Source organism: Canis aureus, chromosome 8 (genome assembly GCF_053574225.1).
Source record: "Canis aureus isolate CA01 chromosome 8, VMU_Caureus_v.1.0, whole genome shotgun sequence".
In the NCBI taxonomy this organism is placed as follows: domain Eukaryota; kingdom Metazoa; phylum Chordata; class Mammalia; order Carnivora; family Canidae; genus Canis; species Canis aureus.
Genome location: NC_135618.1, coordinates 66,523,713 through 66,541,610, shown reverse-complemented (window position 1 = coordinate 66,541,610; position 17,898 = coordinate 66,523,713). Strand labels below are relative to the sequence as shown.

The 17,898-nt window shown below is 40.4% G+C and overlaps 1 protein-coding gene and 1 long non-coding RNA gene across 4 annotated transcripts in view; one reads left to right on the top strand and one right to left on the bottom strand.

Moving 5' to 3' along the window:
* Nucleotides 1-398: 398 nt before the first annotated feature.
* The window catches only part of CCZ1 (CCZ1 vacuolar protein trafficking and biogenesis associated), a 31,039-nt gene continuing 13,539 nt past the window's right edge, over nucleotides 399-17,898 (top strand). Inside the window, exons 1-10 of one of the 3 annotated variants that reach the window (XM_077907767.1) lie at nucleotides 399-599; nucleotides 1,764-1,861; nucleotides 1,954-2,047; nucleotides 2,314-2,391; nucleotides 2,772-2,819; nucleotides 3,764-3,847; nucleotides 4,949-5,124; nucleotides 13,184-13,265; nucleotides 15,338-15,399; nucleotides 15,683-15,794. In XM_077907767.1, the coding sequence (XP_077763893.1) occupies nucleotides 480-599; nucleotides 1,764-1,861; nucleotides 1,954-2,047; nucleotides 2,314-2,391; nucleotides 2,772-2,819; nucleotides 3,764-3,847; nucleotides 4,949-5,124; nucleotides 13,184-13,265; nucleotides 15,338-15,399; nucleotides 15,683-15,794 (954 nt within the window). In that variant the 5' untranslated portion in view covers nucleotides 399-479. Of the gene's footprint in view, nucleotides 600-784; nucleotides 912-1,763; nucleotides 1,862-1,953; nucleotides 2,048-2,313; nucleotides 2,392-2,771; nucleotides 2,820-3,763; nucleotides 3,848-4,948; nucleotides 5,125-13,183; nucleotides 13,266-15,337; nucleotides 15,400-15,682; nucleotides 15,795-17,898 lie in introns of those variants that run through there. The other 2 variants (XM_077907768.1, XM_077907769.1) reach the window with 2 other exon arrangements.
* On the bottom strand, nucleotides 9,635-17,786 carry LOC144319533 (uncharacterized). Its single transcript, XR_013385339.1, has 3 exons — nucleotides 17,688-17,786; nucleotides 11,903-12,129; nucleotides 9,635-9,760 (listed from the first exon to the last, which is right to left on the bottom strand). It is a non-coding gene; the product is annotated as an uncharacterized LOC144319533 (long non-coding RNA).

The window sequence follows — 17,898 nt, the reverse complement described above, 5'->3', positions numbered from 1 at the left end:
TGACCCAGCGGTCACCTCAGGTCGCTCAAACAGGGATCAAAAAAGCCTATACAGGCCAGGCGGGACCCTGTAGATGATGGAAGTGGGCAAATCGCCCAGCTTAATGCACCTCATCTTCCTTTGCGCCTTCACTCTCCCTTCTAAAAAAACAAAACAAAACAAAAAAAACAACCTATGCCCGTTCTATTTTTCTTTAAATACTCAGCTCTCGCTTCAGCCAGGACACAAACCTGGGAACCACCAAACAAAGTTTCACTTTCACCGCCACTCTCAAACAAGAAGCACCTGCGGCAGAAACCAACGCAAAACGAACCCTCACCGGACCTCGCCAAAAGGGGATGCTGGGCGGCAGGTTCTCTTTCCGGGTCGGCGGCGACCACTTCCGGGGCGGCCGCGAGCGAGGCGGAAGTGCGGTCTCCTCAGGGCGGCTGTCTCTGGGCGGGCCGAGGGAGGCTCCCGAGGCTGGGGGCCGGGCCGGGATGGCGGCAGCGGCGGCCGGGGCCGGGGCCGGGGCCGGGACGGCCCAGGAGAAGCAGTTCCCGCCGGCGCTGCTGAGCTTCTTCATCTACAACCCGCGCTTCGGGCCGCGCGAGGGCGAGGTGCGCGGAGCGGTGCCGTGGGCGGGTGCCAGCCGGCGGTCGGAGGAGGGCCGGAGGGCGGGGGCGGTGGCCGGCCGGCCCGCGTCGGAGCCGGAGAAGGCGGGGGGTGGGGCGCGCCCGGAGGAGGGGGGCGGGGGATACCGCGCAGCACCTGTCACTCCCCTCCCGGGGCGGCTTTTACCGAGGCTGCTTTGTGCCGGGCGTGCGCCCGCGTAACGAGTGGGGGCCGGGCAGGGTCTCTGGACGGAGGCTCGGCAGGCTCATCACTCCACGCAGGGTGAGTGAGTTTCCGCGCTTCTGCGCCAATCCCGGGTAAGTAAAATTGAGCTTATGTTTTTGTTAGTACAAGTCCCGGACTAGAAGCATGGATGGAGAGTGGTGGCCTATGTGGTCCTAAGATAACTCAGGCTTGGAGGAGCATAGGAAAGTTTTGTGTTGTTTTTCCGAATTGCTAAATAAATTCCAGGGATGGGTTTTGTTTGTTTTATAGGTGGGGACGGTGACTTCCCCAAAGGATGTCCGGTTGGGCTGGCAGCAAGTCACGTTTGTTTGTTTGTTTATTTATTTATTTATTATTTATTTATTTAATGGGAGACAGAGAGAGGCTGAGACATAGGCAGAGGGAGAAGCAGGCTCCCTCTGGGGAGCCGGATGGGGCACTTGATCCGAAGACCACCCTCACCCCCATCACGACCAGAACCAAAGGCAGATGCTCAACCACTGGGCCACCCAGGTGCCCCTCAGGGTCCTTTGAAAGGCTCTGAGTTCTAATGCTCTTGAACCTGCTGAGTTTTACTTGCAAGGAGGCAGTAAGTCTGCACATGTGCACACACGCTTTTTTTTTTTTTTTTTTCAAACGGTGTTTTTTGCAAAATTAGTGTGAGGAAAGAAACTGTAAGATTGAGTTTACAGAGTAATTGTTTTGTGCGCCTCCAGAGGACTTGTGACTTAACTGTATATCACAATGGCCTTCTAGGCTGGTGAGCATCATTTACATATCAAGGAGAAGACAATTTTTGATTTTTCTGAAAAGGGTTTTTTGTTTTGTTTTGCTGCTGGCATGTGTGATGTGAGAGCTTGACATTGAACAGCATTTTTAACAGCTGAGATGATTTTTTAAAAAATGCTTATGTTAATGTGATGATTTTGTTTTCCATACTTTAGGAGGAAAATAAAATTTTATTTTACCATCCAAATGAAGTTGAAAAGAATGAGAAAATTAGAAATGTTGGATTATGTGAAGCTATTGTACAGTTTACAAGGTAATGCCCTTAAATGCAGAGCTCAGTAAGCTCCGTGAATTCTTACAACTTCGAGAACTGTCCCCCAACATTTTTTTTTTTAACCTTTTTAGGACCTTTAGTCCATCAAAACCTGCAAAGTCTTTACATACACAGAAGAATAGACAGTTCTTCAATGAACCAGAAGAGAATTTCTGGATGGTCATGGTACTTGCATATACAGTACATCTTTTTGAGTTTGTGTAGTGAGATTATGGGTGATCTTTTCTCTTAGGACTTTAGAGAAGTCCTCTAGCTATTGCAAAGTAAAATTACAATAAAGTTGGTTGCACATATTCAGTGTATGTGTTCTTGGGGCTGTTTTAAGTTGTGTTTTTGGTGTTGTGACATGCTCAGATTTTTTCATTTAAGAGAAAATTAAAAACTTATATAATTGGGTCATTGTGTAATTTCGTCCTATCAAAATTTTGTAGGTTGTTCGGAATCCTATAATTGAAAAGCAAAGTAAAGATGGAAAACCAATTGTTGAATACCAAGAGGAGGAGTTGTTGGTAATGTGTCATTTTTTGTTTCATATTTTTAGAAAACCTGTTACTGAATATGTTGAGTGACTTGGTCAACTTTAAGCAGTCACCTTTGTAGAAGATTCTGAGGTTCTGCATAGTGAAGTTTCATATCTGTTTACATTAGCACAGTTGTATAAAAATCTGTATCTTGTCTCCCTAGTGTCTTCTAATCATCTTTTTATAAGTCCTCCTAAAATTAGGCTTACTGGTTCATAACTGAATTTAAATACATCTTACTGTCAGCACACAACTGTTGTGGGTCCAAGCTTATAAGCACTATATTGCGTTGCCAAGAGTCATTGTACATTTGCTATGCCATGGACTTTTTCCCCCTTGAATTGAGATCTGTGTCTTTATGCTTGCAGGACAAGGTTTATAGTTCAGTGTTACAGCAGTGCTATAGCATGTACAAGGTAAGCACGAAGTTCTTTCTGAATTGAGTCTAGCCAGTTACTCCTGTTTACAGGGATTGTTTCAAAATCTTAGTTCTTTAGATGACTGTGTGGTGACTATATCTGTTTTAAGGGAAGAAATAATGAGGCCTTTGAAACTGCATTGAGATTTATGTATAGACTTATTCGCTGAGTAGTGAGTCTTTCTCTGTTCCTAGCAGTACTAGGAATGTATCCCAGTTGGTAAACAAGAGAGTCCATATGCTTGAGGAAAAGGCATACTGTAGATATTTGTATGATTTAAGAAGTCTGGCAATATTATTTACATAAAATGAAATTTAGTTATGAGATGAGGTTACGAAAAAAAAAATGCAGGGTGCCCAGGTAGCTTAGTTGGTTAAGCATCTGACTCTTGATCTCAGCTGAAGTCTTTTTTTTTTTTTTTTTTTTTTTTAATTTTTATTTATTTATGATAGTCACAGAGAGAGAGAGAGGCGCAGAGACACAGGCAGAGGGAGAAGCAGGCTCCATGCACCGGGAGCCCGATGTGGGATTCGATCCCGGGTCTCCAGGATCACGCCCTGGGCCAAAGGCAGGCGCCAAACCTCTGCGCCACCCAGGGATCCCTCAGCTGAAGTCTTGATCTGTCTCAGGGTCATGAGTTCAAGCCCAGTGTTGGTCTCTATGCTGAGCATGAAGCTTACTTTAAAAAAAAAAAAAAAAAAAAACTCTCAAATGATTCAGTGATTACACAGAAATGATATCACTTAACAGTGTTGATTTTGTGTGTGATTTATTTTATAACTCAGGCCCTTTCATGTAAATATTTTCTATATGTTTAAAAGGAATGGGGTGGGGGGTTAAATAAGCCAAATTAGTTAATCTAAAAGGAAAAGAATTTGTTATACTGGTAAATTGCAGGATATAAAAAACTGACTTTTAAAAAAATTTTTTTGCATCATTAGCTTTTTAATGGTACATTCCTGAGAGCCATGGAAGATGGAGGTGTCAAGCTCCTAAAAGAAAGATTAGAGAAATTCTTCCATCGGGTAAGTATTATGAATTTTATTTATAATCTTTGTAGTCTTCAAAAAGACTTTTAGAAATAAACATACAATTTTGCTTCTCCTTTAGGAAAAACTTAGGACTTGAAAGTGACAAAGTGTAAGATACATTGTGGCAAAATGAGATCAGTGAGAAAACTCTTTAGACTTGCATTCTTGAATCTTTTCATAACTTTTTGTGCAGGATCAGAGCATCCTGCCATTTGTGTGCATCCCCACATCATCTTGGAGACACCTTTTGTCTTAATCCTTGGTCAACCTGTGTTGTTAGTGTGGGCTTACTCAAAATGAACTTCCTGCATGATGATTGGTCAATTAGCCGAATTTAAACTCTTTACCTGAATATACATTCTTATGGATTGATTATTGTTCACTGAACAGTATTGTTTAATCTGTATTGATGCAGTGGAAAAGTTATTGCTGTAATATAGACTTTATCACCTTAGTGGTTATTAGTGTGATTTTTCCCGAACAATAAATGAATGTGCCTATATAGTTGTCACTCTGTTACACTGTAAGTTTTTTATAGCTTATCGCTGGTAAAATTCAGTTTAGCTTAGAGGAATAATTCTCAATTTATTTTTTCCCCTAAACTACATTTTCTCTGTTTTTGAATTATTTTGTTTTTATAAATTACTTTTGTTTCCTCTTTGTTTCTTCATTCTAGTGACCATCATTTACTCTTATGCTGTCTCCTGACTTCTGTCCTTGCCTTTTTATTACTCTCCTACCTATCAACAACTGACTACCTGTGCTCTCAGTGTTATTTTTGCAGAAGATGGCACTGTCAGTCCATATCAATATATAGGTCCCTAATGAGATATAATTTGAGAATCATTCATTTAGGGAATTAAATACCTCAAAGAGATAAGATAATTCTGAATAAATATTAACAGTTTACGTTTGAACTTTATATTTTGAAATTGGTATTGATTTCACATCCAGTTAGCTGTGGCTAATCTGCTTATTGGTCTTGTCAGTGTGCTAGGATGTAATCTTATCCTAAGTTGACTAATTATTCTCAGCTTTCAGAGTGCTATATTCAGTGTACTCTTAGTAAGTTTAATGCCTTATTTTTTCCTACAGTACTTGCAAACGTTGCATTTGCAGTCATGTGATCTCCTTGACATTTTTGGTGGAATCAGCTTCTTCCCATTGGATAAAATGACTTATTTGAAAATCCAGTCCTTTATTAATAGAATGGAGGAAAGCCTGAGTATAGTCAAATACACTGCCTTTCTCTATAACGATCAACTAATCTGGTATGTACACCCTAAGGCTTGGCATATAAAAGAAGAAAACCTATTAAGATAATAAAAACAGCAGTGACTGGATCGATAGGTTGTCAAATTGGAATGAATAGCAAGGGGGCAAGGTAGGAAGCATCTTTACAGATGCTGTCAAAATAAAGCAGTGATCATTTAAACTAAAAGTAGGGTGATTTGGGTTAAAAAGACAAAGCAGGGGAATTTAAAATTGGTTGCATGAAAGGTATAGAAAATGTTCGTGTCAAGTGAAGTTTAGGGATCCTATTTTTATTTGGGTGTTCTTCGGAAAACTTCTTTAAAGAAACAGTATAATAAATGTGGAAAGCATACTTTTCATACTTTATTTTCAAGCTAGATTTTTAAAAATATCCAAGAAGTTAAATGTGCCATAAAACCAGAAAGTTACCTACTGGCAACCAACTGTGCATCCTGTAGTAGGAACAAAAACATAATTTCTTTGGAAGTGTTGATACTCAGGTAGAAAGGAGAAACTAAACGCTCTCAGCTACCCAGGACAGCTCTAGAAAAGCCATGTGACCATGACCATATAGAGGCTGTGTGGCTCAGAGACATCCAGAGTCCTCTGATTGTCTGAGATGGGCTCCTAGAGTTCAGGAGCTGTTCCGGGTGCTCACTAGTGTTGAGTTTTCACGTTTACATGGACTGTATCCCACTTTCTGCAGTTCAGGTTGTGGCTGTATTTGAGCCCAAAAACTTGAGTTCAGCTAACACAAAAGGCAGTAATGGTTCTGGAAACCCTTCCTCTCCCTGCCAAGATCTTGTGGCATCATTTCAGGAAGAGAAATAGGCTAATCGAAAGAAATTTGAATCCGTTTATTAAACACGTTGATGAGTTTTCATGTAGAATTTGTGCGTGTGTTCTGTTCCCCCCCCACCCCCACCCCCATGAAAGCAGCATGAAATCCAGATGAAAAAGCCCTTCCCTTCACATTTAACAAGTTATTTAGCAGAACACATGATGCTATATTAGCTGGTCCTGTTCTAGTTGCTTTTTATAATTTTCACGCTATGGTAGTCAAATGAGATTCTTAATGCTGTTGTGAGAGGTGGAAGAGTTAACACAGGGTTGGAGGGTGTCAGGTCTGAGGAGGGAGCAGCCCTCCACAGGCAGAAATTCCAGGGAGGTGCTGCTGGGAAGGCTTTCCCCCTTACCCCCCCACCCCCATTCCCCCACCCCAGTGAGGAGACAGACGGATATGCTAGAATTCCATGGCAGTCCATGACCTGGGTGCTCCTGTCGGAGGAAGGTAGCTCAGATTCTAATCGCCTGACATAGCATAACCCCTGACGTGGGCATGAACCCGGGGTGAGAAAGGGTACAGGCCTAGAGCAAGAGGGTCCCCCTCAAAGTCAGCAGCTTCTGCTGAGAGGCCGATGAGCCAGTAGGACCAGTGGGGTTGAAGTCTGGAAGCCTGAACTCACAGGGCTGCGTGTTGCCCTAGTCCTAGGGATCCTGTTGGCATCTTTGTCTTTGTGAAGGACAGCCCCTGGAGTTAAGCTGTGCCCAGCTCCGATGGCTGCACAGCGCTGCTTTGGGATCCCACCACAATATGCAGACAGGGCAAGGTTGGCCCCAGGCAGTCATCATAAGGAGGAGTTTCAAAAAAACCAACATATTGTGGGAGGCAACTGTTAGTTACAAAGCTGGTCTGTTTAAATACCAATGAAGTATTTTATATTTCACGAATAGGATATATATTTGCTCTTAATTGCTTACTATTATATATGTGTGTACATGTGCCCATGTGCACGTATTTAGTTTTGAATGCTTTGTGAAGTGGAGCCCAGTGTTTTTTTTTCCAATCATTTTAATTTTTTTCCTCATGATAAATATACTCTTTAGTCCCATCCCCTATCCCCCCGCCCCGCCCTGTAACCATCTGTTTGTTCTCTGTAGTTAAAAGTGTTTCTTGGCTTGTCTCTCTCTCTTTTGTCCTTTGCTCATTATTTTTTTAAATTCTACAAGTCAAGTCATATGGTATTTATCTTTCTCTGACTTATTTCACTTAGCACTGTAGTCTTTAGTTCTATCCATATTACTGCAAATGGTAAGATTTCATTTTTTATGACTGAATAATACTCTGTTTATGTGTGTGTGTGTATGTGTGTATGTATATATATATATATATATATGCACCACATCTTTATTCATTTACCTATTTACGGACACTTGGGCTGCTTCCATAATTTGGCTATTGTAAATAATGCTGCTATAAACATGGAGGGGGGTACATGTATCCCTTTGAATTAGTTTTTTTTTTTTTTTTTTTTTTTTTTTGGATAAATATCCAGTAGTACAATTGCTAGATCGTAGGATAGTTCTATTTTCAATTTTTCTAGGAACCTCTGTACTGTTTTCCACAGTGGCTGTATTGCCACCAGTTTGCATTCCTAGCAACATTGCATAAGGGTTCCTTTTTTCCCCCACATCCTCATCAACACCCGTTGTTTCTTATGTTGTTAATTTAGCCATTCTGACAAAATTACCTCATTCTAATTTTGATTTGCATTTCCCTGATGATAACTCATCATGAGCATCTTTTCATGTGTCTGTTGGCCATCTGGACATCTTCTTTGGAGAAATGTCTGTTTATATCTTTTGCCCATTTTTTAATTGGATTATTTGTTTTTTGGGTAATGAATTATATCAGTTCTTTATATAGTTCAGATATTAACCCTTTATCGGATTTGCAAATATCTTCTCCCGTTCAGTGGATTGCCTTTTTTATGGTTTCCTTCACTCTCCAGACACTTTTTATTTTGATATAGTCCCAATAGTTTATTTCCCTTGCTCTAGGAGACATATCTTGAAAAATGTTGCAACAGCTGATGTCAGAGACATTACTGCCTGAGCTCTCTTCAAGGATTTTTATGGTTTCAGGTTTCACATTTAGGTCTTTAGTCCATTTTGAGTTTCTTTTTGTGTATGGTGTAAGAAAGAGGTCCAGTTGCATTCTTCTGCATGTTGCAGTTGTGTTTTCCTGACACCATTTGTTGAAATGACCATCTTTTCCCCATTGGATATTCACTCCTTTGGTGAAGGTTAATTGACCATATAATTGTGGGTTTATTTCTGGAGTTTCTGTTTTATTCCACTCATCTATATGTCTGTTTTTATGCCATTACCATACTGTTTTAATTACTACTGTGTTATAATGTAACTTGAAATCTGGAGTTATGATACCTCCAGTTTTGTTTTTTCAAGATTACTGTGGCTATTTGAGGTATTCTCTGCTTTCATACAGATTTTAGGATTGTTTGTTCAAGTTTTGTGAAAAATATTGTAGATGTTTTGATAGGGATTGCATGAAATGTATAGATTGCTTTGGGTAGTCTAGACATTTTTTTTTTTTTTTTAGTCTAGACATTTTAACAATATTTGTTCTTCCATTTGATGAGCATAGAATATCTATTTCTGTTGTCTTGAATTTCTTTCATCAGTGGTTTATAGTTTTCAGAGTCTTGGTCTTTTACCTCCCTGGTTAAATTTAATCCTAGATATTATATTGTTTTCAGTGCAGTTGTGAATGCAATTCTTTTCTTAATTTCACTTTCTTCTTATTTATGTATGGGAAAAGAACAAATTTTTATAGATTGATTTTTGTGACTATTGAATTAATTTATCAGTTCTGATAGTTTTTTGGTGTTTTTTTTTTTTTTTTTTTTTTTTAGGGTTTTCTACATATAATGTCATGTCATCTGCACGTAGAGTTTTACTTCTTCCTTACCAACTTGGATGCCTTTTTATTTCTTTTTTGTTATCTAATTGTTGTGGCTAGGACTTCCAGTACTATGTTGAATAAAAGTGGTGAGAATGGACATGCTTGTCTTGTTCCTGACCTTAGAGGAAAAGCTCTCAGTTTTTCCCCATTTTTTAAAAAATATTTTATTTATTTATTCACGAGAGACAGAGAGGCAGAGACATAGGCAGAGGGAGAAGCAGGCTCCCTGCAGGGAGCTCAGTGCAAGACTCCATCCCAGAATCGCAGGATCCTGCCCTGAGCCCAAGACAGATGCTCAACCACTGAGCCACCCAGGCTTTCCTCAGTTTTTCCCCATTGAGTATGATGTTGGCTGTGGGTTTTTCCTATATGACCTTTATTGTGTTGAGATACGTTCCTTCTAGACCTACTTTGCAGAGGGTTTTTATCATGAATAGATGTACTTTGTTGAATGCTTTTTCTGCATCTATTGAAATTATTATATGGTTTTTATGCTTTTTCTTATTGATGTGATGTATCATGTTGTTTTGTGAATATTGAACCACCTTTGCATTCTGAGAATAAATCCCACATGATCATGGTGAATGATTTTTTTTTAAGTATATTATTGGGTTCAATTTACTACTTGTTTATATTGTTTTGAAATTTTCTGATTGAAGTTAGAAACTCTTATCTGTCCCAGGACATGGCCAGAACCTTATAGACTGTAGGTACTTGGTAAATGGTTGTGAGCTTAAAGCAAATAATTAGTAGAAAATATCTTCTAGGTTCTTGACTTTGTTGCATTTAATGGATGGATTTGGTTTTGCAGTGACCATGATAGGATTAGACATTACTGCTGTTTGGTAGGAAGATGTCAGTCATTTTTCTTGTCCAGAGTTCTTGGCCTGTTTTTTGAGAAAAAAAAATTTTTTTAATATTTTTTTATGGGATCCCTGGGTGGCGCAGCGGTTTGGCCCCTGCCTTTGGCCCAGGGTGCGATCCTGGAGACCCGGGATCGAATCCCATGTCGGGCTCCCGGTGCATGGAGCCTGCTTCTCCCTCTGCCTATGTCTCTGCCTCTCTCTCTCTCTGTGTGTGACTATCATAAATAAAAATAAATAAATAAATAAATAAATAAATATTTTTAAATTTATTCATTTGACAGAGAGCATAAGCAGTGGGAGGGGCAGAGGGAGATGGACAAGCAGACTCCCTGCAGAGCAGGGAGCCCAACACAGCTTGATCCCAGGACCCTGGGATCATGACCTGAGCCGAAGACAGATGTTTCACCAACTGAACCACCTGTGTGCCCCTGAGAGAATTTTCTTTTTAGTGAATTGATTTACCTTCCAGGGGCTAATGCTTCTATGAATAAATGCTTTAGGTATTTCTTAAGCTCATCAAAGTTGACCATCCCCTTGGATCTTGCTTGACTAGATTATTTTATATTTAATACATGACGATAACATCTGTATTGTAGACAAAACTGATCTTGATATGAAGGATTCTGCATTGCACACAAATTGGATCAGTTGAGATTTAAGCTGAAGAAAAGTTTTTTTTTTTTAAGAAAAAAATTATTCGTATTAAATAACCATATTTGAGAGACTTTGAGAGAACCCCTATACTTCTGAACATGAGTGGGCTATTGTCTGTGTGATGTGAACCATTGATGGAGTCCTGAATCATTTGGACCTGTCAGTGCAGGGATTTTTTGCTTTATTTATTTATCTATTTGCACTAAAGAAGGAACTTTTAAATTTACCTTTTTTATTAAAGAACTTTTCTCCAATAGTAACATTTTCCATAATTATAACGAATTGTTGCCTCATTTATTTTTATAGGGGAGCAGAAGTAGGGATAGGAGTGGCAGACACTGGAGAGAGGCCTGCTGTGGTCCGAGCTCATGGAGATCCTACAAGTAGGGCAGGCCTTTCTGTAGGCAAAGTGGGAATCACCTACTTGGGGTTTTTTTGCTCTGAACAGCTGCCTGCAACTTAGTATTTTTATTTTTATTTTATTTATTTTTTAAAAAGATTTTATTTATTTATTCATGATAGACATAGAGAGAGGCAGAGACACAGGCAGAGGGAGAAGCAGGCTTCATGCTGGGAGCCCGACATGGGACTCGATCCCGGGACTCCAGGATTGCGCCCTGGGCCAAAGGCAAGTGCTAAACTGCTAAGCCACCCAGGGATCCCAAGTATTTTTATTTTTAAGTTTTCTTTTTTTTTTTTTTTTTTAAATATTTTATTTATTTATTTAGGATAGTCACAGAGAGAGAGAGAGAGAGAGGCAGAGACACAGGCAGAGGGAGAAGCAGGCTCCATGCACCGGGAGCCTGACGTGGGATTCGATCCCGGGTCTCCAGGATCGCGCCCTGGGCCAAAGGCAGGCGCCAAACCGCTGCGCCACCCAGGGATCCCTATTTTTAAGTTTTCTATCCAGAAGACCAGTACCAAGTTATTTAATGCCTAGCATTAAATCTGAAGTAAAATGATAAAGCCCTAATCACAATGCACAGTTGAACAGTTACAGGCTGCTTTTACAGAGTTTTGTCTTCTTGGTGTCCTATGGTCTAGAACAGCACCGTCCATTAAGAATCTAGTGCAGGGGCCTCTGGGTGGCTCAGTTGGTTAAGCATCCAACTCTTGATTTCAGCTTAGGTCATGATCTCAGGGTTGTGAGATCAAGCCCTGTGTTGGGCTCTGTGCTCAGCAGGTGTCTGCTTGGGATTCTATCTCTGCTCCTCCCACTGCCCCTCCCTGCTCACTTGCTCACACCCTCTCTCTCAAATAAAATCTTAAAAAGAATGTAGTCCAAGCCATTATATATAATTTTAAGTTTCCTAGTAGCTACGTTCAAATGAAAAGAAACTAGTAAAATTAATTTTTAGCCTAGTATACCTAAAATTATTTCAACATGTAAAAGCTTAAATTATTAATGAACTATTATAAATTTATTACTTGGACACGTAAACATAAATTATTAATGACCTGTTCTTTTTGTGCTAAATCTTAACAATCAAGTGTATGTTTTACACTCACTTTGATGAGCCACATGTCACACATTTAGTAGCCAGATGTGCCCAGTAGCTTCTCTTACTGGAAGTGCAGCTCCAGAAGAAATTGCCCAGCACATAGTTCTTTATGTACTGTCTTCTACCTATCATCGACAGCCTCTCCCCACCAGTACTTCTGACTATGTCTGGATGGAAGATAACATCCAGAACCTGTTTTGTTTTCCTCTTTCTCTCTTCTTACCTCCATTATTTCTGCAAAAGAAGAAAGTGGGTGACTTTTCATGTGTTTGATTTGGAGATTCCATCTGCCCAGTTGGCTGTATAGTACTTTGAGTTAGAGTTGTTGTAGGACAGACAAAACAAACCTGCTTAAAGGGCTAGGGCTCCATCCCTTATAATTTTAGTTGTGGACAAGACCTTATGAAAATTGAATCTGGAAAGGAGTGAGGTGGCAGAGGAAGGGTTGAGACAGCATTGGAAGAGTCTCAGGAAGGGAGCAGCATGTTATTTGTTAAGGAAAGCCAGATTTTTCTAACAGATGGTTTCACTAGGAAAAGAAGAGAGTGCCTCTGGAATATGATGTAGAGGCTTGATTTATATAAAGCTGGATTTCATCACGGGATTTTTTTTTTCTTTTTTTTTTAGTTGTCTCAAATAGAAAAACCAGACACAGACTCATGGTCTGTTTATATCCCTACCTAGAAAACTGATCTCAAATAAGGTCTGAGGCCTGCTGGTGTCTCAGCACTGTTTCCACAGTGCTACTTATTCTTGCCTCATTTCAGATTAGACTTACGTGAAAGTTTGTCTCTTTCTCTTCGCCTCTCTGCCTACACTGAGGTCATAGAATGAAAATCCACATAAGTTTCTGAGACCTGGCAGGAGCAAGTTCCCCATCTACAGCATCCCAGTATTTCCCAGGAGGCTCTTGAAAGTGTGTGGCATTCTCATATAGCCTGGAAAGCAAAGAAAATCTGCTACCTGAAGTGGAGCGTGGTGGTTATTAATGCTCCCTGAAGAATCCTATATGGAATTTAAGCAGAGAATCAAGTCAAACCAAATCAGACCAGTGACTTTTTGTTTAAAATGGCATATAGAATACAAGATGACATAGTAGTAGCCTTTGCTGGATCAAGATAGAATGCTGGTGCCAAACTTTGGTTTGATTTTGGAATTTCCCAGTCAGGGAAAGGACTTCTGGGTATAATGTAAACAAGACAAAAGAGGAGTTTTATTATGATCAGAAATACAGGAGATGGAAGACCAGTTCCAGGCTTTTTAACACCATTTTTTTCTGATGTTTCAGGAGTGGGTTAGAACAAGATGACATGAGAATTTTATACAAATACCTCACCACATCTCTGTTTCCAAGGCATATCGAACCTGAGGTATGTCCGGGCATTAGTCCTCCTCCCCCTCCACCCCAACACCTCTGTCTGTGTCTATGTGTATGTATGTTATATGTATACATACACATGGACACCGGGGCGGGGGGTGGGGGGAGAGAAGAGAGAGTGAAGTAACATAGTGGTGGGGGCAGGGGCAGCTCTGATCTATATTTTACACTGCTAGTGTGATATTTATTTGGTTGTGTATCCCTTAGCACAGAAAACCACGTATGTCAGCTCTTCTTCATCTTTTTATGTTCAAACACAATTGCAAAGGTCTGTTTTTAAGAGGAGCAGTTCACTGAGTAGAGGGTTTTAGGTAGGGTTCTGGGAATTTGAAAACACCCAGGATCTTTGACAGAACAAAGGTTAATCCTGTGATCTTGTCACCTACAAACATGAGATATCATTCAAGTAGATGTCCTATTGCTTGCCTTGCTTTTCCTCTGTGATACTTATTTTCCCAGTTTTCTGCAGAGACCTGTAAGTAGTACTGCAGCCTTCCCCAAAATGTCCTTTTGCAGCTTTCATTAGGTTGGAGATAAAAAATATTCATAGCCCACAAACCATTTTGGCTCAGGTGCATGCATGCACTTGCTCGCTCCCTCCCTTCCCTCCATTTAAGGCTGTGACTTTTTTTTAAGATTTTATTTATTTATTCATGAGAGACAGAGAGAGAGAGAGGCAGAGACACAGGCAGAGGGAGAAGCAGGCTCCATGAAGGAGGCCTTATGTGGGACTTGATCCCAGGTCTCCAGGATCACGCACGCCCTGGACTGAAGGCGGCGCTAAACCACTGAGCCACCGGGGCTGCCCAAGGCTGTGACTTGAAACAACAGGAAAAAAATCTCTTTGATAAGAAATTGAAAGTAGGATTTTGAGAAGGACCTAGTCCTGCATGTAGTTCCTTTCTAGGCAGTTTGAGTACAGTGGCTTGTGTTTCTTAAGTACATACTGTGTCCCAGACGCTGGACTGAGTGGCCAGCTAATGTGCATTATCTCCCAGCATCCTGACAACCATCCTGAGTAGGATACCTTATCCCCATCTTGCAGGTAGGATATCAGGTGAGGGGGGTTTAAATGATGTATGTGGGGTCACCTAGCTGGTAAATGGCAGGGCCAGGACTTGATCTCAGGGTCTGCCTGATGCTAAAGCACCTGCTTACCTCCACACTCTCAGGAGGCTTTTCCATGTGTGACAGTGCAGCTGCCACAACAGAAAGTTCTATTTGGTACTTTATTATCTGCCCAAGGAGCTATGCTTATAAAATAGGAAGCCAAAATATACAGCATTGTGAGTGTAGACACATAGGTCTTTTTTTTCTCAGGACAGACTATGTGAGAGATGGATATACTTTTTATTACTGGATTTAGAATGTTTTTCTTTTCTTTTTTCTTTTTTCTTTCTTTCTTTTTTTTTTTTTTTTTTTTTGCGTGGGGTTATATGCTAAAATTTTATATAGACTGGAAGAATGTCAGAATTTTTTAGAAGAATAAGTTTTAGCTAAAATGACTTTTAGATTTGGATTTTTTTTTTTTCCTTTTCCTGGGCATATTGAAATAGCACATCTTCAGCAAAGACTGTTAGGGATGTGCTACAAATACAAATCTGAGGAGGCGTGATGTCATGGCTGAAGGCAGGGGCTTTGATGTTAGACAGGCTTGGGATTGACACCTGGCCCTGCCACCTAGGAGCTGTGTGCCCTGGGGAACTTCTAACTTGAGTTTCCACAACAAAAAAATGTGAAGTATGTGGTGCCTCTAGGGGTCCCATGAGGTGGTCATTGCCTAACATACATTAACCACATGGGAAATTTCGATTATTGCTATTCAAGGAACTAAATCAGTATATGGAGTTGAGAATATGATGAAGTTCTGATCATTCTGGTTCACATCAGTGCATTCTTTATGTACCTCTTATAATCCTCCCTCCCTTTTTTTGGTGGAGAGGAATATGAGCAAATGATACAGGAAAATGGCATGGAGCCAACTAGAAGATATGAATGTTGTTTTCAAAGCTTTGAAATGAGAAAATCTAATAATCTATTTCTCAACATTGAATTTGTTTACAGCTGGCAGGAAGGGATTCTCCAGTAAGGGCGGAGATGCCAGGAAATCTTCAACATTATGGAAGGTAGAACTTCTGTTCTTTGATGTATGGTATTGAATTTTATTATCTTTTTTGGCAATGGTAAAATCATCAGCACTGAATTACCTTTGTGCTATTTATTGGCAGTAGTCAGTAAAGGGAATTCTGTTGTTTCCAGTGAATTAAAACTTTATCATACTTTGATTTGGTGTTTTCAAAGTGGTGTCTAGCTTCCAAAAAAAATGAATATAAAGTGGGAATATGTTCTGTTTTATATATTCCTGTTTATCATTTACCTAATTGAATTATTTCCATGCTTATTTTTCAGATTTCTTACTGGACCCTTGAACCTTAATGATCCAGAAGCAAAATGCAGATTCCCCAAAATTTTTGTAAATACAGATGACACTTATGAAGCACTGCATTTAATTGTTTATAAGGTAACAACTGTTTTTCCTGCCAGTGTTACAGATTAGTACAAAAGCAAATCTTTGTTGCACGTGTGCACAAGTGTGTGTGCGCCTACATACCTCTCAGATATTTCTCAGAACAGATATTAAAAGTTCTAATTACTGTAAAATTCAAAATGAGTGCTCCTCTGGAACAGTGGGTTTACTTTCAACTCCTTTTCAATACTTTTGTTGGCTAGTGAAAGAATCACTCTGACACTGTCTGAGGCTGTGCCTCAGAAACATTTGAAGTCCTGTGTGCTCATCAATCAGAGGCCATCAAAGATTGTGTTGCTTGTCATTAGATGCCTTCTGATATGGGCCTGGCCACACGTCAGTGAATGCTGCTTTCATGGGTTAGAAAGCCAAGGACTTGCTGATTCTTTTTTTTTTTCTTTTTTTTTAAGATTTTTTAATTTATTTACTTGAGACAGAGAGATACAGAGAGGGAGCACAAGCAGAGGCAGAAGCAGGCTCCCTGCTGAGCCAGGCATCTGACGTCGGGCTTAATCTCAGGACTGGGAGATCATGACCTGAACTGAGGGCAGATGCTTAACCATCTGAGCCACCCAGGTGTCCCAAGACTTGCTGATTTATAATCTCCGTTATAACTCAGATATGTTAGATTGATTTTTCAAAAGGTGGGTTTTGGTTCAAGAAAGAAGGCTAAGCATGTGTATTTATCTTCTTCCCCACTTGAGAGTATAATTATGTTTTAATTTCTAAAGGCCTAGAAATGAGGGCATGAGAGCACAGAGCAGAGGTGAACATCAGATTACAAGGGATCTGTCTCTCCCTGGAAGGCAGAAAAGGGGAGGATGATGGATGAAGTGTGGCCAAGGACATGAGTGGACAGGGTGCAGTGAGGCAAGAGCCCATTTGCTGCCACAGAAGCGCAGAGAAGCTCTTGGCTTGGAGACAGCACCGAAGGGGGCAGGAGTTGGGAAGTGAGCCTGGAAAGAAGTGGGGAGTAAGTGAAGTGTTATATATAAACCAGCCAGGCACCCCTTTTTCCATCCTTATACACACACACACACACACACACACACACACACAGGCAGCTGAGCACCTATCCCTGGGTGAAAGTCAAGGGTCCTTTCAAAGAAAAACAATCCAGGGAGTCCTAGCTCAGCTAGAGTATGAGCACCTGAGAACAAGTGGTGATTGTGGGTGCCCATAGGACTTCTGCCCTCATCCTGGACCCAGTACAAAGCCTCCCTCCCTGATGTGTTTGGAAAAATAAAACTGTAGATCTTGAGAGAAACAAAACATCTTGTGGATGCTAACAAAATTAGCATCCACAGAGATCAGAGAAGTGTATCTATAGGACTGAAATAGGAGGACATCAAAGAGTCAGGGTTAGAGTAAATTCAGGTTAATTGAAAACATAATTGTTCAAATTATTTGTTGGTGCAAGATATACATAGCATAGAACTTGCCATTTTAACCACTTAAGTGACATTTAAGTTATATTCACAGTATTGTACAACCGTCACCACTGCCTGTTTCCAAAACTCGTCTTCACCCCAAATTCTATACCTATTAAACAATAACTCCCCCAGCCTGTCTCCTGAAAATAAAATTTTTGACAAGAGAACCCTTGATCAGAAGGGTTCAAGATAAGTTGCCCTTCCTCAGATATAAGATAAAATGACAAGAGATGAAAATATGGAGAAAAGATGGGGGAGCGGGATCTCGACATCTGATTCACAGAAAGTTGGATGAGAGGAAATTATTCAGGTGTATGATGAGGATACGTCTAGCAAAGGCCCACTGAATGTCTCACACAGTGAATCAAAAAGACCTACTCCAACCCACACAATTAGCAGTTTCAGAAGCATAAAGAGAAGATCCCAGAAGCTTTCAAAAGGAAAATCAGGTCACCTGTAAATAAAAGCGGCATTAGCAGCAGTTTTCTTACAGGCAGCAGATGTTAGGGAAGGAAAACTTCCAAAGTTCCGAGAGAGAATGATTTTCAGTGTAGAATTCTTTGCTGAGCCAAACTATTCCATCACAGGTGAGATGGAAGAGAGGTGTGTTAATGGTAAAAAGTCTCAGGTTACTTCGTGCATCTGTCCTTCGGGTTTGTGTGGTG